The sequence below is a fragment of the Scedosporium apiospermum genome (genome assembly GCF_000732125.1).
Source record: "Scedosporium apiospermum strain IHEM 14462 chromosome Unknown SEQ_SAPIO_0089, whole genome shotgun sequence".
NCBI lineage: Eukaryota > Fungi > Ascomycota > Sordariomycetes > Microascales > Microascaceae > Scedosporium > Scedosporium apiospermum.
Window position 1 is genome coordinate 440011 of NW_015971790.1, and position 19847 is coordinate 459857.

Below are 19847 nucleotides of genomic sequence, written 5' to 3' on the forward strand. Positions count from 1 at the left end.
TGCAGGAACGACCGAGACAGAACGGAAGGCATCGATCAAGCGATAGAGGCCCATGGTTCTGGAGGGAAGGTGAACCGGAGCGAGGAAGCGAGGAACAACTGTATAGGCCAGGCGGAGTCTACGGAAGGAACTAGACAGCGTCAAAGGAAGGAAGTTGCGACGGTAGAATGCGGAACATGTCCAGGAACCAGGAACATAGAACGTGGGGAAGGAGCCAAGAATCAATGATCACATCGCGAAACTACTAGGCAGAGAGAGATGAGAACGAAGTTAGGTAGTACTTATAATGTCTAATACTGTCCTTAGAGAAATCGGTCGGATGGACTTTACGTGTTGCTGCATCTGAGAAAAGCCAGACCCGAGTTGTTGCATCTTAGAGGTGTACGACCACTCCGTATCACGCATCGACGTAGCTCTACTACTAGTTTCCGAGATCTAAGGGTGAGGTGGTGAAAACTCGTCGACTCTGCAGAATAAGCACCGACTGCTTGGATCATCTTTTCGGCGCCGCCATCGAAGAGAGAACACTCCGTGCCCGATTGTGACGGCGGCCTGCCGACGGAGCTGGCTTCATCGCGACTTGTTTCTTCACTCCTATTTTGCGAACCAATTACAGAATCCATCCACATCACTCTGCACGACGATTCCGACAAGAACTGGAAAAAAGGCGAGGCGAGTCAACGTTTGGTGGTGGGGGCGCAGCGTCATCGGGAACCTGCTACAGGTCAGGCTGTTACATTGAAAAGAGGTGAATTGGTTGCCTGCTTGAGAAACAGAGAATAAAGGACAGATTCGGTCTCTGACCGGGAGGCAACAGCTTAAATGGAAACAAAAGCCAAATTTGGGGATATATATCGTGTCAATGACCAAAGATCAAACAATATGTATCGAGTTTTCGAAAAGTACAGAGGAAGAATGAAGGTATGCAATATTTCTGACTGGCGATCGATGGCCGATCCCCTCATATAATCTTCATGTTGGAGTGATTGAAGCTGACATCGAGGTGCGCAGAACATGTCGCCGGCCAGCTCAACATCCCAGGGGATTGACACCCCCCGACGCCGTCGACTCCTTCGGAATCGGCAGCAGAATGGACAGCACCATCTTCGCAACAGCCGGGGAAACCATTTCCCCAAGCCAAAGTTGCCTTCGCAGTTGATGTATCAGGAAGCACCATGGGCCCGACGCTCCGAGCGGAAAAGCACTTCATCACTGCCATGTCAGAGCTCATCAATCCACGTCCCCGCTTCGATGCGAAGATCCTGCCCTGGGACAATACCACATACCACATCCGTGGCGTATCTCAGGTGAATACGCTTCAATCAGAGGGAGGCACTGACCCCGGAGTGCTCCTCAAGAGCGGGTTCTGCAGGCGTGCTATTCTCGACTCGGATCTATGGTTCCTGATGACGGATGGGCTCATCACTGACGGGACGAGGTCCGCCTTTGCGGAGAACCTCGCCAAGAAGGGCGTCCATGGGACAAATTGTGTTATTGTCATCTTCGGGGATCCTGCCTTGGGTCCGGGTGGATGCGACATTTCCGTTGGAATCAGCGTCTTCGCCGTCGTCCCCAACTGTGCCTTTCTGTTTTACAATACCGAAAATGGAGAGATTCGGCTCTTCCAGACCAGAGGCGCTTTCAAGAGTCTTCTCAAGGGCCAGGCGCCTCCGGTTTTTGACAAGTCCTCGAAATGGAACTCTCTGCCCCTCGTCAACCCATCCGACTTTGCCGGCATACAGGTCCCGCCTCCTCAGAAACTCAGCGCCAATGAAGTTGCTCTCCAGGGAGACTTGGTTATCAATCTCGATGACTTATTTAGCAACCGTCTCTCGCGGGAAAAAGTCTCGTCCATCTTCGCAAACGAAGATAACCTCTCGACCGTGGTGATGACTTCGCGAACTCGGAACCAACAGGGTGCATTTCAGCATTGGATTCAGCAGCAGGCTATCGCCATCGACGACCCACTCCAACGCCCTCGGGATGACATACACCACAGAGCCCGGAACGTCTTCACTGAGGTGATTGACCTACTCCGGAGAGGAAGAACGCCTCCGGAGCAAGTGAGGCAGAAACTCCGCCAGGCATACCTGGAAAACATGAAGCAGTTCGTGAGGGAAATTCAAACGAACGAAGATCATGCTCAAGAGCGCCAAGGAGTCATTGACAGTGCATCGGCATGGTCGAATATGAATTTCAACTATAGTCCTTCGCTGTGCAGTCCCGTGCCTTGGAAGACTGCACAAAGTCGGTACACTCCTCAGTACGTCTTCAATACACCATCAGCGCAATCTTGTGTCTCGGCGCCAGCTCCACCAGCTGCTCCTCTCAGAGGGCGACCTCAATATTATGCGGCATACGTACAATCCTACAGGACTTGGGAGGACAGCATCCGAGACCCTCATATCCGCCGGTTGCTTTACACCCCAGGCTTCCAATCCACTGGGGGCGCATTCACGGGAACTTGCCCCATTTGCGATGGCAGAGTAATGAAAATGGCTTTCCTCTTCCGGGACGTCCCCGCTTCGACTTCCACTGTCGGCTTCCCTCCCCCAGGAAGCCGTACGCGACTTGCGTTCCCGTTTGCCATGGGCAACTTTCACGAAACGGACGTCCTGTCTTCCACTATTTGTTGTGATCCGTGCTCCAGTTTTGCTGTGAGGACGGCATCATCTATGAATCCGGAAGAGACGATCAATGCAGCCGTTCCTTTGGTGTCATATGCCGAGAATAAGGCGAGTATCAACGATGCCCTCGATAAGATTTTTAGCCTGCGCTTTGCCGAGGAAGATTTGCCCATGGTCCTGCTATCCGTCCTGCTCACAGCACGACCGCGCTTTGTAGCTGCTGCCTCTGAACAAGCAGCTTCCTCGACTGCCGCCACCACCGTGTCAGCCATCGACTGGGCGGTCAGAGACCTACTCCACGCTATTCCCGTATTAAAGGAACTCTCCGAGTCCTTCTCGCATCCAGACGCCAAGGCACCGCTCTGGCCCCTGGCCTATGTGCTCAGCGAGTCATTCACGGACGAGACTCACCCACCTAATCAGCCGCTAATGTGCTACCCCCTTCCTGGCTTCATCGTCCTCCTAGCTGCCTCAGAAAACGCCGGCATCAAGCGGCAACTCCGCGAACTCGCCGTACTCCGCCGCTTCCTGTTCCTCCTCGTCGAGGAGTTCCATCGCGCGCGTACGTCGATTCCCGTCAAGAGTACGCCCTCCACCGCCGTCCTCTCCATGATCTTTGGAAACCTCCTCTGGGAACAGCAGCAGCAGCGGCTGCGACAGGAAGGAGAGAGTCCCAGCCCGCCACCGGACTCCGGCATTGACATCGAACATAGGAAACCCATTCTCTCCGTGTCAATCGCGTCGTTGGCTGAGACGGCGCTCCTGAGCGAGCAGAGCTACGGAATCATGCAGCGAGCCGAGGAGTTTGGAGCTCTGCAGAGCGGGTTGCTCGCCGGAGTCGACTGGGTCGTCGGTCTCTTTTTGCACGCGTTGTATAGGACTTACGTGAAGGCGCCTGGATTGAGTGCTTGGGAGATGTTTGGGGAAATTATGAAGACTTCGGCTATGGTTGAGGGGGTGACGAAGGTTAGGGGGTTGGGGGAGGAAGAGGCGAAGGGTTTATATGATGAGCTTACGGGTGTTTTTGAATCGTCTGCCTAAGGAAGTGTTACTTTGTGATTTTGGTTTGGGAAATTTATAATGAGACTGCGAATGATATTATTATATCTTGTGACTTTTATACTGTTCTTCCATCCCTTACTCGTTGATCGATTCATTCTACGCCAACGCAAGCCCATTATCAACCCGGTCCGTACTCCCATCACCTGTACTGCAAGCCCGCTTCTCCTCCATAGACCTCTCCTGCCGATTCATGACGTGGAAAAAGCCCCAGAATGCAACGACCGTTGACGCGATCGTCAAGACAACCCAGATCCAAACCTTTGATGGTTCGCCTAGGTACTCGTTGTCATCGAAGAAGGGCATGGCCAGAATAGCCTGCGTGTGTTACGAGGTGTCAGTCCGGGGTGAATGCAGCACGGATCTTCAACCTTTTTTTTAAGAATTTCTTGTGTACATACCGCAAACGAGGTTCCCGGCAGGAACAACATGGTCAAGATAGCAATCTAATGTCGCCAGAAGAAGATTAGCGATTTACCATGTAGAGGAGGTTTGGCAAAAGGAAATGGTTCCGAACCGTCTTCATGGCGATGCTGTCGTTGTTCACGCTGATCGTCAGCTCGTGAGACTGCAGGGCTACTTTCTGAGAGAGCTTTGCATCGGCCTGGGCTGCTCTCAGAATGGCTTGTAGCGTTTGTCGTTGGTCACCTGGATTTGGTTGAACAGCTAAGCGAAGTGTTTGCAGGTTGTGTTAGTTAAAAAAGCCAATATTATAACTCTCTCTCTTCTCCCTCTCACTCGCGCGTACACACATGCACACACACACAGACAACACACATACACGCACACATACACGCACACATACACGCAAACACAAAGGAGATGATTTACCAAGGTGAGGATATTCTGAACTTTCCGCTCCATCTCGTCCGAGAAATCCGTAATGGCTTTGAGCTGCGACTGGAGCTGCTCAATTCGTATCTTCTCCTTCTCCGACTCGGTTACGCCACTGGAAGAAGAGCCATCAACATCATCGCCATCCCCGGAGGCGTAATCATCGCCGTCCATGTCTAGTCGATGGGAGAGGAGGTCGGATAGGATGAAGCCTAGCCGGCCGAGTTCGGATTTGTACCGGTGGAGGTGGGCGGCCATGATGTGGAGGGCCTTGTTCATGTCCTTGCTTCCGTCGGAGAAGGCGGATGTCTCGTTGGCGATCTCTCGCTGGAGGTGTTTCTCCTACAATTACTAGAACATTAGCAGCAGGAATTGGAAAAGAGTAGAAAAGAACTCCTCGCCACGTTAAAGAGGCAAAAAAAGACTCGCATGCATGACAAGTTGCTGGTTAAAACACAGCAACACATTATTCCACCACCTCAGCGCACTCGACATATAAATCAAATGCACTCAAAACGAACCCATCCTCTCCCCGGCCCCCCTTTTCCTCACAAATGTCGCCCTCATCCTCACCAGCGGCTCCTCAATCAAGTCCTTAAACCGCCCATCAAGCAAGTTCACAACAATCACGCTCATCCTCTTCGCCTTCAAGTCCCTCCGAACGTAGAGCCCGATATGGGACCCGCGAATATCGGCTTTCGCACCAGAAATATGGATATAGTGAAAAGGATCCATCTGGTTACTCCCCGCCGTGCTTTTGGTGTGCTCTTTCGCGTCGACCAGGCACTTCACGACAACGCGCACTGGTAGATGACACCAGTGGTCCGAGACGCCGTCGGAAAGCTTACGGAAGCCCGTGCCGCAGACCATGTAAGGCCGCGAGAGGGCCGCCATGAGTGAGACGGGGACGTGGTAGGTGGACATGAGGGCGCGGAAGGAGGCGGGGGTGATGTGTAGGCGGCGTCGGTCATCTGGGGAGATTTGGGGGTCTCTTGTTAGATTGCGGGATATGGAGCTTTTTTTGTGCGTTGGGCAATGTGTTAGTTTCTTTGTGTGTCTATGTGGAAGCTATGTGCAAAGTTGGTGTTCGTACAAGAGCTGGAAATCTGAGTGTGCTGGTGCCTACTTGGACTCGTTAGATCGAGGGATGCGCATTCGAGGTTTTAATGAACTTACAGAAGATAATAGTTCGAGAAATCTTTTCTCATTCAAGGTGGACTCGCGAGTAACTATGAGGGTTGGATGCATTTAGTACTTGTTGCCGGCAACGGAATATGGGATGGGATGCCTCATAAACCAGAGGACCTACTTGACCAATTGCTAGAAGCGAACAGCGAGTACAACGAAGTGGCCTTGGACAGCTGGTCCTTTTCAAACTCGTGGAAGGCGTAGGATATATCAAGTTCATCATCTCTACAAGTCAGAGTCGGTCCTTAGGTATAGACAGCCATGGCACAGGCACAGGTGTAACAGCAACGGGAGACATCAGATGTATCGAACAGAAAATTCGGGATCAAAACAATCAGGATCCAGCGGCCAATCTGAAGAGCGAGTAATTCTCCACCGGCCCTGGCGATGAAGGGCGAGGTTGGCTGGTCGGGACTAGGGTAGCCATCGAGAGAATCTATAGATGCAGTCGTCGTAATCTTCTGCAATTTCAATCAATGGGAAACAGCGAGGCTAAAACAAACACAAGAAGGACTCGGCCAAGGAAACATTTATTCAAAATTAAAAGAAAAGGATGAGCAAAAATAAAGTGACGGAGACGCTTAAAGTTGCGCAGCCGTGCAAAGTGCTACGGAGGTGTGACACCTTGCAGCTTCAGCTCTTATGGTGGGTGGCTGTGCACGACAAGTGATGCAAGAAAACAACAGAAACACCGGTAGCCTTCATTGCGAACCACTCTAGCTTATCGAAAGCCAGAAAAGAATTGATGATGCGATGTCCGTCTCCTCACGATCGATATGGAGCGAAACTCCCAAGTCCCAACTCTCTCAGTATTCCCGTCCGCCTGGACCATCGCGACAGAGGAGAAAGATGCGCCTGGAACTCCGCCGCCGTTAACGCCATTGCCTTCGGCATCGACGCTGACGTCAACACTCTCTTCCAGTACTCTAACTTCCTTTCCCCAAGAATGGTCGCTTGGGTCCCTCACACCAGCGTCGACACAGAAGAACGGCGCAACAACGCCTGATACGTCCTTTACTATCCCATCTTCCAAGTCCATTCCTGCCTTCGAAAGAGAGCGGACGCTGCCGGAGAAATCGCCAGGATTAAACGAATATAAAGGCTCTTCCGAATTCCCCTGACAACAACATGAAGACACTGACGCCGGGCCGTCGAACCAGACAAAAGGTCCCCTTTTGCCAGAAAGATCGGATCTTATCGCTTCTCAGCCAAATCCCGAAGAAAAGGCAAATATAAGCGCCATTCACCAGTCTCCTCCTTACCCTCCTTACGCCATTTTTCGAGCTCTCGGGTATAGTAAAGGCGGTTCCGGTGCAAGTGCGCTCTTCAACCCACATGAGTCGTCACCAGTACATGGGCCTGGAAGAAAGAGCGATCCCGCATCCATCGAGCGTGTCCACTCGGCTTTGTATCACGATTTTGGACCGGCCGGATACGACCCCGGAGGTGCCTCCTCATCCGTATCCCTCCCGGGGTACGGTTCAAGTCCGAGCCCACCATCAGGGCCAAACTGGCACTCGCACTCCCAACTGCCTCCAGGGACATATGCGTATACGTATGTTCCCAGGAATACAAGCACGGGCACCCATTTCACTACTGGGGGACATGTAAGTGGAGGAAGCATACAGGCTAGACCATCTTCGATTTACCATTTCATACCCCCGGCTGGGTACTACGACCACCGTGTCATGCCTCCTTCCGCGATGACCAGCGGAGGTTCGGCGAATTCAGAGCCTGTTTTGGGACACTACCATCAACCAGGTGTCTGGTACTCTTCCGAGAATGTAACGCCCCCCTTCTCGGCGGTGAGCGGAAATTCCGCAGATGTGGGGCCTGTTTCGGGGTTCCACCCTCAGCCACCGGCTGGATATGCCCCGGAGCATATCACGTCTCCGTTTCCGGTCCTGAGTAGGACGAACCCAGAACCTCCTCTAGCATACTACCCTCCGCCGCCTGCCGGATATTATCCACAAGATGTTACTCCGCCATTCTCGACGATGAGTGGAAGTCCTGCAAACCTAGGGTCCGTTTCAGCGTACTACCCTCAACCGCCTCCTGGGTACCCTTCTGAGCATATCACACCTCCGTTCCCAGTCCTTGCGCTGAATGGAAGTCCGAAAAATCCGGGATCCGCCTCCGCATATATGTACTACCCAACGCCTCCGACCGGTCATGTTTCTTCAGATATAACTCCCCCAATATCAGTGCAGCCGGCCCCTAGGATCGAACTCGGTGAACCTACCTCCCAATCTGAGTCGAAGGCACAGGGCCAGTCGCAAAAGCCCGTGGTACCCGCGGCGCCTGTCATGGGCGGAACACGAATAACGCCGTCGACTGCGCCATGGCATTCAAGCTTTCTGACGAGTCCGTCATCGGCCCGAGATTCTACTAAGAAGATGAAGATGAAGCAATTATTGGGTGTGTTTCGAAAGAAGACGTAGTTTTTCGAGTGAGGTTCCCTGCGTTGATCCGCCAGGAGCACTTGGTGTTGTGATGGAGCTTGGAGGACTCTGACGTTAGATTCTTTGCCCGCTCTACTCCTCCTCGCATGGAGTGAAAAAGTGGGGAGAAGAAACAATGAGAAGAAAACGAGAAATATAAGAGTGATCCCTTGAGATGTACCCCAAAAACAAGACTAACTTTGGTGGGGCAAACATCAGAAACGGTGACAGAAGGTACTGCGATGGCGGTACTAATCCTTATACCCTGGAATGGCTCAATCATACGCTTGAGCAAGAAAGCCGAAGGTGCTGCCTTGATCTTGAGGCTCAGACATCGGCTTCCTGTCGTCCTGCCTTACGTGGCTGTCCCTCGTACATCATAGCTGGCGGATCATTATACTTCCTGCGAACACATTGACGGCACAGATGCTTTTGGTCTGTGAGTCGGCTTAAGTTTATCGAGGCTCAAAAACGAAATAAACTCCTGATAAAAATGAAAACACACATGGCGGGACCGAGTCGGCTCTCAAGATGCGGGCTCTTCTCAAACGCTCGTATATGAGGCTGAACGGTTACACTAACACCGCCTCTGACCTTCGGTGCCCGTATTGGCACCTCATGCCAGCCACAGCCAGAGCCCAACACAGCAACCTCTGAACCCTGAGACTTTCTGGGATCTTGAGTGGATGTAGATCAAATAGGGCTCGAGTTAGCCGAATACATGTCCTCTATACATGTCCTCTGTACTTGTACCAGTACTGAAGGCAGAAGAAGCCTCACAAGGCAAGAGTTGCCTGATTGATAGTGATTGCATTGTCATCATCTGCCATCGGCTGCTCTTCGGGTCGATTCTTCTCCGAGCTGCCAGGGAAGGTCGGTTCTCGGATTCAGCGAGGTAGGGCTGCATTGGCAATTTTTCACAGCGAGGGGTGGAGAGAGGGCAGCCATGACTCGGGATAGATCGGTCGCTGTTTGTCATGTGTGGCTGTTCTGTGATCTCATGCTGAGACTTGACTCGTCCTTGATTGGATTATCAGGGAAAGTATAATTGTAGTAAGGCTACTGCTACGGGAAAGGGGGGAGGCGTGAACGGGAAGGGGGGAAGGAGAAGGAGAAGGAGGAAGGGAGCATGAAGGGATTGAGGCCAATGGAAAGAGCAGGCATTCAATTGTTGGAGACTGATGTGCGATGTACTTCGTAGTGGGTGGACGTTCAAATTGTTGTTTGGGGGATGGTCGAGACCGCCTTGGTAAAGTACACCTCAATGTACAAGTACATGCTTATCAACATATCCATCAAACACGGAGACAGTGGAAAGAACCAAGGATGAAGGCACAGACTACGAAGTACAAGGGTAATGTACAGTGAGCCAAGGCAAGTGTAACCAAATCGAGCCAGCATCAAGCATCTGTTGCATTCGATGGCTGCCAGCATGAATCTAGAGGCATCAAACAACCCAGGCAGGGCGCATGGCACCGCTGTGCCAAATGTGCCCATTGAACCGGACGTCAATCAATCAACATCAACATTGGGGCAATCAAGATACTTCGAAGGTCCCCAGGCCAACACCCTATGCCTCAAGGCCCCAAGTGCAAGGGCGACGACGGGCCTTTATCCTCTCGCGCCTAAACCCTGCCCAGGCACAATCGATCGATTCCACAATCTGCATGCCCTCGGGATTCGCCAGCCCAAATCGACAGCCAACTTACCCATTCTTAGAGTGAGTACCCAACCGACTGAGGCAGGAATCGGGTTCGACATCGGTGCTCATCGCCTACTTCCGAGCGCTGCTAATTCGAAGATCAGACATCCACGAAGCAATCCAATATTTCAATGCCGCCAGGCGGGCCGTATCTTGGCCCATCAGGTGCCAGCGCGCCAGCATGCCAACAATGTCGACCAGGTCTGCCTCCACCAGGCGACACAGCCAGTAAGCCAGCAAGCCCTACCAATTTTCTCAATTGTGGCTGCAGATGTGCATGGGGTAACCAAGCTCTGGCCTGTACGAACGGACACATTTGAGACATGGCCCTATGTTATTTTTAAACAACCGGCTGCCCCGCTATCGGGTCCGCACTAGGAACCTCTCTGAGATTTTCGACGAACGGCGCAATGGTGCGTTTCGATGGGGCCCGAAGCATCCCCGTCCACTTCTGCCCGCTCGACATCAGCATTGCTTTCCGTCAGTTATATCTCCCAGAATCCGTCATCCCAAAAACTTATATACAGGCTTGACTGCCTCTTTTTTTTCTTTTCTTCTTTTTCGTCCCGGTCTCTGTTCCTGTCTTATGTCTTCCTCTGCGTCTCCGTCTCCCATTACTACCACCACCCATGAGAGAGAAGCCTTCGCTCGAAGCTTCATGGACAACCTCCAGCCACACCAGACGTCCTTTGGCACGTTCTATCTTATCCCTCTCCAAGATTTCCATGATTGCATGACATAAACTACACCCATCCAGTAACATATTTCATTGGCCTTTTTTTTTTTCTTTTTTTTTTTTTTTTTTTTTTTTTCTTTTTTTTTTCTCCTTTCCCAATCATATTCGTCTCTGTCTCTGCTTGTCTGTCTCTCTTCTCCAACTCATTCCTCTTCCCATTCCTCTTAAATGTCGATGTCACCATGCGCCTTCTGCACACGGGTACCTTGGAACTACACACCTTCCCCCCAGATGTAGCAGATAACGGGCGGCCGCCATACGCCGTCCTGTCCCACTGCTGGCGGGAAGGCCAACTTTCCTATTCCGAGTTTGCCAATGACCGCGAGAGGGCCCTTACTCTGGACTCATTTTCTTTTGTGAAAAAAGCATGCCAGGCCGCCAAGGAGAGCAACATCGACTATCTCTGGATTTACACCATCTGCGTCGACCAATCCTCTACTGCCGAGGTGAGCGAGGCCGCGAACTCGGCTTTCGCTTGGATGAGTCGTTGTGAGCACCTCTTTGTCTATCTCGACGACCTGCCTCCCATTACAAACTATGCCAAGCAGCACTTAGACGGAGAAGAGGAGGAGGAGGATGGTGATGATGATGCTGTCTGGAGTCGCTGCTTGTGGTTTTCCAGGTGCTGGACTCTCCAGGAACTGCTGGCCCCATTCTCCGTCCGCTTCTATGACCAGGATTGGAACTTCCGCGGCTGCAAAACATCTGAGCCATTGAAGGGAATTCTTTCTCGTATCACTCATATTGTCGCTGATGTCCTATGCGACAGCTCTCTCATTTCAGAGGTCTCCTTAGCAAAGCGCATGTCCTGGGCTGCAAAAAGACGCGCCTTCCGGGAGGAGGACAGGGCATATTCCCTCATGGGAATCTTCAATGTCTTTCTGCCAGTCATCTATGGTGAGGGTTCGAATGCTTTCTTGCGCCTCCAAGAGGCGATACTCAAGGACACACATGACCTCTCCCTCCTAATCTGGGACGCCCAACCTTCCGATGCTCGACCCTGGCGCGGGCTCTTGGCAAACTCCCCCGCCGAATTCCACCGCTTCATATCGTGTCCACCCACCTGGTGCAATCCTCTGGTTTTCAAAGGCGAAATCACATTCACTAACAAAGGTATGCGCATCCGAGGCAACTACTTGCAAAATCCTCAATCCCGCGGCCGAGGCGTCCTGCTGGACCTTGGGGGCCATGATGGGACACCTCACCGCCACGCAGTCTTGGCCATGTTCCGATTGGAGGATTGCTACGTCCGACCTGCTGTTGGGGCAGCTGGTTCTCTGCCCACTGAAGCTATGTTGAATGCTCCGATTGGAAGTGTGACCGCTAAGAGAGACATTGACCTCAAGTCGTCTATGGCCGCCTCGAATATCCTGCGATACCCGGCCTTGCGTCCGGTCTCCAAGGGCTCCCCACTTGTTCCGGTCGACCGGCCAACCTCCATTACCCCGCTTCAACAAACTCCAGTTCAAGAAGCCAACGTGACCGTCCCATTCTCTGGCAACAACGGCGACCCTGCTCCCGCGCATTGTGGCGATGAGGGTGATGAGGGTGATGTCAATGATGATGATGATACTGTCTCCAAGGCACCGTCAACACTAGTCTCCGGATCCTGTGTATTCTCCCCTCGGGCAAGCAGCCTTGGCTCGGGATCCATCCTCGACATTTCCTATTACAGGAGAAAGAGACAACACGATCCTTGTGATGCTCCGGCTCCAGGGGTTAAACGGGTGAAAACGCCGCTTGCCGCCCCTCGGGAGAATACAGCAAAAATAGTTACCACCCCCGGATGGCCTGTTCGTGACGTGGCGACCGCTAACCTGCCTGCTGGAAATACTGGGGCCGCCTGTGGACTCATGGAGGACAAGACTGGAGACAGCGACGGCTATCATACCTTGCCAGATGACCTTACCGAAAAGCCTCCGATCTTAGAGCCCAACCATGAATTTCGAGGTTCAATACCCGAAATTGTTCAACTTGCCTTGTGCAAGTTTGCTGCCTGGAAGGTAGACCCTCGAACGCGCCCTTTGGCGCCTCGCTTTGCGTGCCCCCTGAGCCTCGTTAAACCGAATCGCTGTCGGCGTTGCTTCACGCGTTGCGAACTACTTACCCTCCGTGATCTTCAAAAACATCTCACTGCACATCGTCTGCCTTTGTACTGTCCAGTTTGCTACATGGAGTTCAGCGGCGCCTCTGATCGGGATGAACACATTGTCCAGCGCAACTGCGAGCTCAGAGACCAGCCGCCGACCTACGAAGGGATCTCCGAGGAGAAGCTGAGGCTGATTTCTAACGTTCCCGCGTCGCTGCCAGCGGTGAAGGCATGGTATGCTATCTGGGATATCCTCTACCCCGAGACATCGCTGCCCTCGTCACCGTGGCTTCCTGGTGAGATTGGTCTCCAGATCAGCCTCGCTCGCGACTTTTGGGCTGAAACGGGCCAGCTCATCGTCTCCGGCTTCCTCGAGTCCAAGAACAAACTCTCGTGGGATATGCCGGACGAGGAACGCAGCCTTGCGGCTCTCTATTCGCTTGTCCTTGACCATCTCATTGATGAGATTTTCAACGGTCAGGACAAGCCATTTTCATACGTTTCTGGGAAGCAGGTCTCGGTGAACCCGGGACCTGCGACCCGATCCCAATTCAACGTCGGATCCTTTGTGTGGCCACTCATAAGCAAGTGGATCCCTCAGAACCGGCAACCTGCGCCAGCTCCACCAGGAGCTGGTATTTACGATAGGACTCCCCCCCAAGACCAAAGAGAGGGAGGACCAACACTGACCCCATCTGCCATGTTGTCGGGCGTGGCAGATAATGGGCCAAATCAATAATATGTTCAATCCCGCACAATTTTATAGTGGGAGTGGAGGTCGGCCGCCTTTGTGCTGACTTTCCGCCCCAGGGTTCTTCTCACTGGGTGCCTGCAGCTGTAGGCTCTAGGTGGGAAACCCACATGTTTCGGATCCAGCTCTTCACTGGGATGGTACCATGAGTGATGTTGAAGACATCAATCTTATTGCTAACAATCTTCTTTTCTATTCCTCTTTCTCTTCTTTCTCTTCTTCTTTCCCTCCCTTTCCTCTCAATTTTTCCCTATTCTCCTCTTCTTTAGCTTTCCTTATTTCCGCCTTTTTATTTTCATTCTCATTTATTTATCTGTTCCTATAGGTTTACCCCATTATCTTGTCCTGCGCATGTAGCTGCCTTCCTATTTGTCCCCTCTTTCTCTTCTCTTATTCTATTCTTCTTTTATTTTCTTTCTCTTTTCTTCTTCTTTTCTATTTATTTTTTTCATCTCCTTACTTTTTCCTTTCTCTTCTCGCTTTCCTTATAATTGTGATTTCTCAATGTACTAAGAACCCTCCTATACTTATGTTGATATTGTAGGAAATAGTACTAATAGGCCTTAAAATAAAAATCAGTAATGATTGATGCCTGAACCTGATCTCTCCTACAAATTAGTATTGTGAAGATGAAGTTTATATTATGTTGTTATGCATGCTATGTTTACCTTAAAAATATAAACATATTTACCTACTTTTCTTTTTTGCATTTTTAGCTCTGATAAGCAATGATTTAGCATCAGACATAAATGTATAATGTAGGTTCCAAGTCGAATATTGTGCCTTGATGTTGGGCTGTAGTGTCCAGACAGTCAACGACCATGCATATCTCAACATTCCCCTTTCCACACCAACATCTATCTAGTGGCATATCTATCTACATACACTGCCATTACCAAAATTCCGACATTCCCAGTTGAATCTGCAGAAATACGGGGGTGTGCCGTTTGCGGGGAAGATGATCAATCTGGGAGGTATCCCGACATTTGCAGTCTGAATGGGATGGGGAGGAATAGCCACAGAAAAAATTCCAACAATTCAGACATTCTGCAACAAATCAATAATATGTAATAAACACACCATGAGAGGAGTTAAATGAAAAGTGTGGCGTCAAATCACTGGTTAAACAGGTGGTATAAATGGCCGTTGAGAGATTCGTATTCAACAAAATGACCAGGTTAAAAAGGCGCCTTGCTGTCCTCCATCCCAAGTGACACGTTAAGCCACGAACCCCCATAATCCAACCCTTCCGCCAGAAAATCATCCTCGGTTTCCGGCTTCACCGACGGAACGGATATCTGCTGCAGACACTCAGGCGACTCAGGTGCCCCCCAGAACCCCGGATCCGGAGAGAACACGGGAGAAGTCGACCCGGCAGAATGGGGCAGGGATGGAGGAGACGGCTTGTCCTGGCTCATCTTGATCCGACTCTCCGTCTGGAAGCGATTCAAGACTTGGGTCACGGTCCTGATGACCAAGCCTTTTAGATCCACACCAGTGCTGGTAACAGTGTCCGGACTGCTGGTGGGGCCCGCGAGGTGACCCGGTGCCGAGGCCTGTTCCTCGGCGAGAATAGATGATACAATTCCTTGTCCCGTCCGCTCCCAGGTCAGGCGCATCAGCAAAATGGTTTCCTCGAGCTGCGTGCCGAGCCATACGGATTCTGGCGGAGTATTCCCGGGGAAGACGGTTTCCCAGATGCGCACCCACTGTCGCTCAAATGTATCCTTCCGGTCGAGTCTCTTCATAAGCTCTCTCTTCTGGTCTTCCGATATACCTTCCAGGTAGCTTGGTTCTCTCTCCCTCGGTTGGCAATCGGACCTTCTTCGGACGTGTTGGTCCCGCAAGTCATCATTCTCAAAGACGGCATAGCAGATGGGGCAGTAACATCGAGGCCGGCTATGCTTTCGGTATATGTGCTGTTTCACGTCCTTGATGCGACGTAGGTCGAACTTGAGGCACGCAGCATATTTGAAGGGGTTTAATTTATAGAAGGGGCAGGCAAATCGTCGCAGACCGTCCTGGGAGCTGTTATCCACTCTCTTAACACTCTTGCGAAAGTCATCTTCATCACTGTCTCCGTCTGGAGGGCCTGCCCTCTTCTTTCGCGGCACTGTCACTGAAGCTCCTCCACTCCCCACTCCTCTGTTCGTGGCGACGGGCCAGGTGGTGGCTCTTGAAGACTGCATGGTCGAGGAGGTCGATGCAACGGAGGAGGAAGTACCCGTGTTGCGAGGAAGCGACGACCAGGCGGCCATGTGCGATAGAAGCAGACCGGACTGTTCGAGGCTGCATTTCTCTGAAGCTGAAACTGATGACGATGTAGTCCCGGATAGTGCGGGAGTTGGTGGATGAGTATTGGATCGAATGACGGCTGTGGGCGCTTTGCGAGGTGTACTGTCACCCGTATCGGATGGCATTGGTTGTATTTGGCTGGAGGCCATGTTCACGTCTAGCGGTGGTTCAGAGAAGGTGGGTAGAGAAGTGGAGAGACCGAGCGGGTCGGTAACGGTGGTGTGCGAGTGCCTCATTTCTGGACGTGCATCTTTCTTCGGTCGGGTTTGCTTCGGTGGCTGGGTTCGCCGGGAGCCCGTTTTTCTGCTTCGTGGTGGGCCGAGTGTGTACGATGCACTCATCCTATTCAAGTCCGAGTCCGTCGCCGAGTCCCCACCGGAGTCAACATTTTCAAGGCCCGGTGTGTTCTGAATGGAATGGAAAGCACCGGCACTAGCGCACGGTATTGGAGGTGTTGGTGGTACAGACTGGAGGCAAAGGGGAGCTTGGAAGGGATTGTTGATCAGTTGGCCATCTGGGGATTTGGTCGTTAGTCGGAGGAATCCGGAAAAGATCTCGTCATCGCTCGAGATAGTGTCTGCCGACGATTGAGGGGACTGTAGGTGGTCAAGGTTGGCAGGCGAGTCTGCAGTATAGGAGGGCGTTGGGCCTCTTGCGGTGCCACTTGAATCCGGCGTAAGGGGCATTGTCAGGGGGGCATCAACAAGAGCTTTCGAGTCGGACGTCGGATTGAGGTGGATAACAGAAGGCGCCGTCAAATCCGCCACAGTTAGGGGACTAAGGTGCGGCTTCATGATGGGGGAGGGATGGCTACATGTGTGTGTGTCGGGGGACTAGAAAGGGTTTTGAGGAAACAGGATTTACTCGTTCACGATCACACTCGACAACGCAACCCCGGTGAGGGAATGATGATAAATACAAGGCGCCTTGAAGTGCGCGAGTGGAATATAAAGAGCCGCTTTCACTCCCCCCATATTCGCTGAGATCGGAAGAAGGGCGCTCCTGGAACAACGATAAAAGGAGCGCGTTAATGGACCTTCCGCAATCACAAAGTTTGTGAAGCATTTCTATCAGGCAGTTTCACCAAATTCCGGCGAGATTGGAGACATCGGAATTCAAAAGGTCCACGGTCGGTCGCAGGTCGAGATGCGCCAGACTTGGAATGGGTAAAACAGGCGAGATAATGGGTTGGTTCGCCAGGGTGAGGAGAGTAAGAAACCGGACAGCACGCCAGGCGGGGTGGTAGCTTTCGCACACTTGTGCAAGGTGGTGTGGCATTTTGGGGGGGGGGTTTCGGTTGGGAACATTTCCATAGGGCTGGGATGGACAAACAAGAGAAAAACGCCATATGATTGTGGTCAAGGATTGATGGGTCCAGAGGCTTGGAAACCTGCGAGGGTTATTCACTCCCTGCAGCTGGATGCACAAGTGTGTGTGTTCGTGGACTTGGCGGGGAGATTGCTGCAGGAGTTGGAGCCCGATTGGCGATGACGATGACGACGGTGTCAACCATTGATTGGATAGATGGGCCTCATCCCCCGTCTCCCGCCCCCTTCCCCCATCTGCTGTTCCCTGACCTCACTACACAGGTATGTCCCGTCCTGTTGTGGCTGTAGACCTTTCTGTCCAACATTTGGTCCGGATTCGGCACAAGAATGCCCCGAATCGCAAGTCCAGGGACTGATACCGAGACCAGTCGGAAGGGCACACCTGAGGACGAGATCTTGGGATGGAACTGATCATCTGGAGCTAGAGGACTGGAATTGAAGAGAAGAAGTCGCATTTGTTGTTCTTCCAAGATATCAACAATGGCGCCGACAATTGCTGCCGATGATGTTGATGATGTTGATGAGGATGGTAATTAGGATACTGATCATGTTGGCGATGCCTCGAAAATTTACAATCGTATTGTTGGAAGAAGGAGACGCAGCCTGTTGCTTCTGCTTCTGCCACCGCCCGCACGAGGAAGGAACATCAATTAATTTCTACGATCCCAGCCAGCTCTTTCCTTTCTGTATGCGTAGTATGCATAGGAGTTGCAAGTTGCATGGAACGTGTAACATGTGCCTCTCCGACCCCAACAAGTACGTACTCTTGTACACTCCGCGACAGAGCTGAGAAGCCTGATGCTACTCCGTGTCGGCGGTGGAAAGCGTGCTCGAGGCAAGCGTTGATGCAAACTGCCATCATTGATGCCGATTGTACAATTGTACGGGGTGCGCTGCGTGGCGCGGGCACTGTTCTTTGGGTCGATAGTTATTACTTGTTCTGGACATTATTGAAGTACGAGCCCCCGAGCATTGGAAGAGTCGAGAAGCCCAGCCTGTCATGCCTTCCCTCCTTCAAAATAAGTCGAGGGGTACAAGGTCTTCTTATCTTCAAAAGATGGCGCCAGACACCCACCCCGACCTCGACCACCCCACGTACAATAGGTATTTACACTTAATTTTTGAAAAGGGCTCAGCACTTCCAAGATTCTGAGGTCACTATTTTAGGAAGGGTTGATTTGGAAGTAGTTTACGTACTTCGTATTGCCGTGGAAGTAATGCTCCAGAACTCTGCCCGCGGAAAGAGAACCGCACACCCTCACATTCCTCGCCGGGGTCCCTCTTGGACAAAGAAGGGGGGTTACTTCGTACTTTCCAATCATCAGGCTGTCAAAAAGCACTTTTGACTTTGTAGACTTCGCATGTACCGGGGTACACACGGATATGACTCCCTGCATTCGAGGTGACACCTGCCACACCTACCCTCTGCTTTAAACCCTCGCCTCGCCTTGGCTGGCTCTCTGAGTCTATTTAAATAAACTACTTCGTATGTCGTACTTTGACTTGTACTGACATGCGTCAAGTATGAGCTAGTTTGTAGTTTGACCCCACCCCGCCCTCAGCTCGTCCAAGCTCAGGTGGGGCACACACGAGGGGAACAATTGAGGCAGGCGGCAGGCTCCGGAGCTGAGAACGGAAAGAACTCCAAACAACTCGATTCTCACAGCCTGCTCCCCCTTTTTCCATTCCCTCAATCCCTCATTCCCTCTCCCTCTTCCCAGTCGTCCCTAAGGGTCCCTAAGGGTCACAGCCATGTCTGTCTCATCGAAAAATTCCCGCATTTCTCGAATATGATAACCTGGCTTCTTTTCCCACTCCATTCACAAACCGGTTTGAAACAAACGTCGACCTCCTCTTCCTCGGCCCGTTTTACGATCGATTTTCTCCATCAATCTCTCAACCTGGGACATCGCGCTGACGAATATATCGCCACACAGGTAAGGCGGACGAGGGGGTTCCCCAACGCCTTCCAGTCTCATCCATCTAGGCGTCTCAGTGATGCGCAGTTGTACGAACGCGCCCGCATCAGGTCCTAAAATGCCCCTGGTCTCTAATCATCTCTTTCTTCCCACCCTTTTCTTTCTCTCTGGTGTTGTCCCCCCTTCTACTCAATGATGCTCACTGATCCAACCTCTTTTATTTGGCTCGGCTTCCCCCGGTATTGGCGTTGACTAAAAAATAATGGCAACGGCAATGCGACAATGGGCATCTAAGCCTCCGTCGCCAGCATACTTGTTTCACACGAGGACGAAGAGCTCCTAGCCTCGGCCTTGGGGCGCCATTCAAGGTATTTCCCCGAAACCGAGACCGCTTTTCTTTATTCCCTTTCCTGGTTCGTCCCACGATTGTGCGGCAACGCCCGCGACGGCGTCGTCATCGATGCCTGAGGGAAAAGAACTCAATCCCCCTCCCCACCAGAAGAATAGGCGACCCCAGAAGGGTGAGCTTCGCCTGGCGTGTCTTTCTCTGTTCGGTCAATCCCAAGGACCGCGCCCTGTTTCTTGATAGAAGACACCGAAAGCCACTTGTTCCGCTCCCAAGCCAACCTGTCAATCCCCCTCCATTGGCCGTGTTGTTGTTCCCCTCCCCTCAGCCACTCATCTCTCAAATCTTTGACCAGGGTGTCCGCTTGTCCCCTAAAAAAAATCTGCCTAATGCCTAATCCCCAATCAAGCCCTGTTTTATGTCGAATGACCGTTTTTCTATTTCTCGCCTTCAAGATTGATCTGTAAGAAGAGTCCTCAATACTTTGGTAGTTCCGTTGGCGCTGGTATGTTCGTCAAGTCGATAAGACTTG

General features: G+C 51.9%; 2 protein-coding genes and 2 pseudogenes across 2 annotated transcripts; 2 read left to right on the plus strand and 2 right to left on the minus strand.

Moving 5' to 3' along the window:
* Positions 1–1175: 1175 nt before the first annotated feature.
* On the plus strand, positions 1176–3668 carry SAPIO_CDS3827 (annotated as a pseudogene; the record flags this gene model as incomplete).
* Positions 3669–3785: 117 nt separating this feature from the next.
* Positions 3786–5728, minus strand: SAPIO_CDS3828 (uncharacterized protein; the record flags this gene model as incomplete). The annotated part of the gene is made up of 7 exons (XM_016786533.1): positions 3786–4004; positions 4088–4132; positions 4204–4290; positions 4518–4862; positions 5073–5491; positions 5614–5642; positions 5697–5728. The coding sequence occupies 7 exons, from the start codon at positions 5726–5728 to the stop codon at positions 3786–3788; spliced, it is 1176 nt and encodes a 391-aa protein (XP_016643876.1).
* A 5041-nt stretch (positions 5729–10769) lies between these two features.
* SAPIO_CDS3829 (uncharacterized protein) lies at positions 10770–13415 on the plus strand (the record flags this gene model as incomplete). The annotated part of the gene is made up of 2 exons (XM_016786534.1): positions 10770–12537; positions 12751–13415. The coding sequence occupies 2 exons, from the start codon at positions 10770–10772 to the stop codon at positions 13413–13415; spliced, it is 2433 nt and encodes an 810-aa protein (XP_016643877.1).
* Positions 13416–14605: 1190 nt separating this feature from the next.
* On the minus strand, positions 14606–16516 carry SAPIO_CDS3830 (annotated as a pseudogene; the record flags this gene model as incomplete).
* Positions 16517–19847: the final 3331 nt, after the last annotated feature.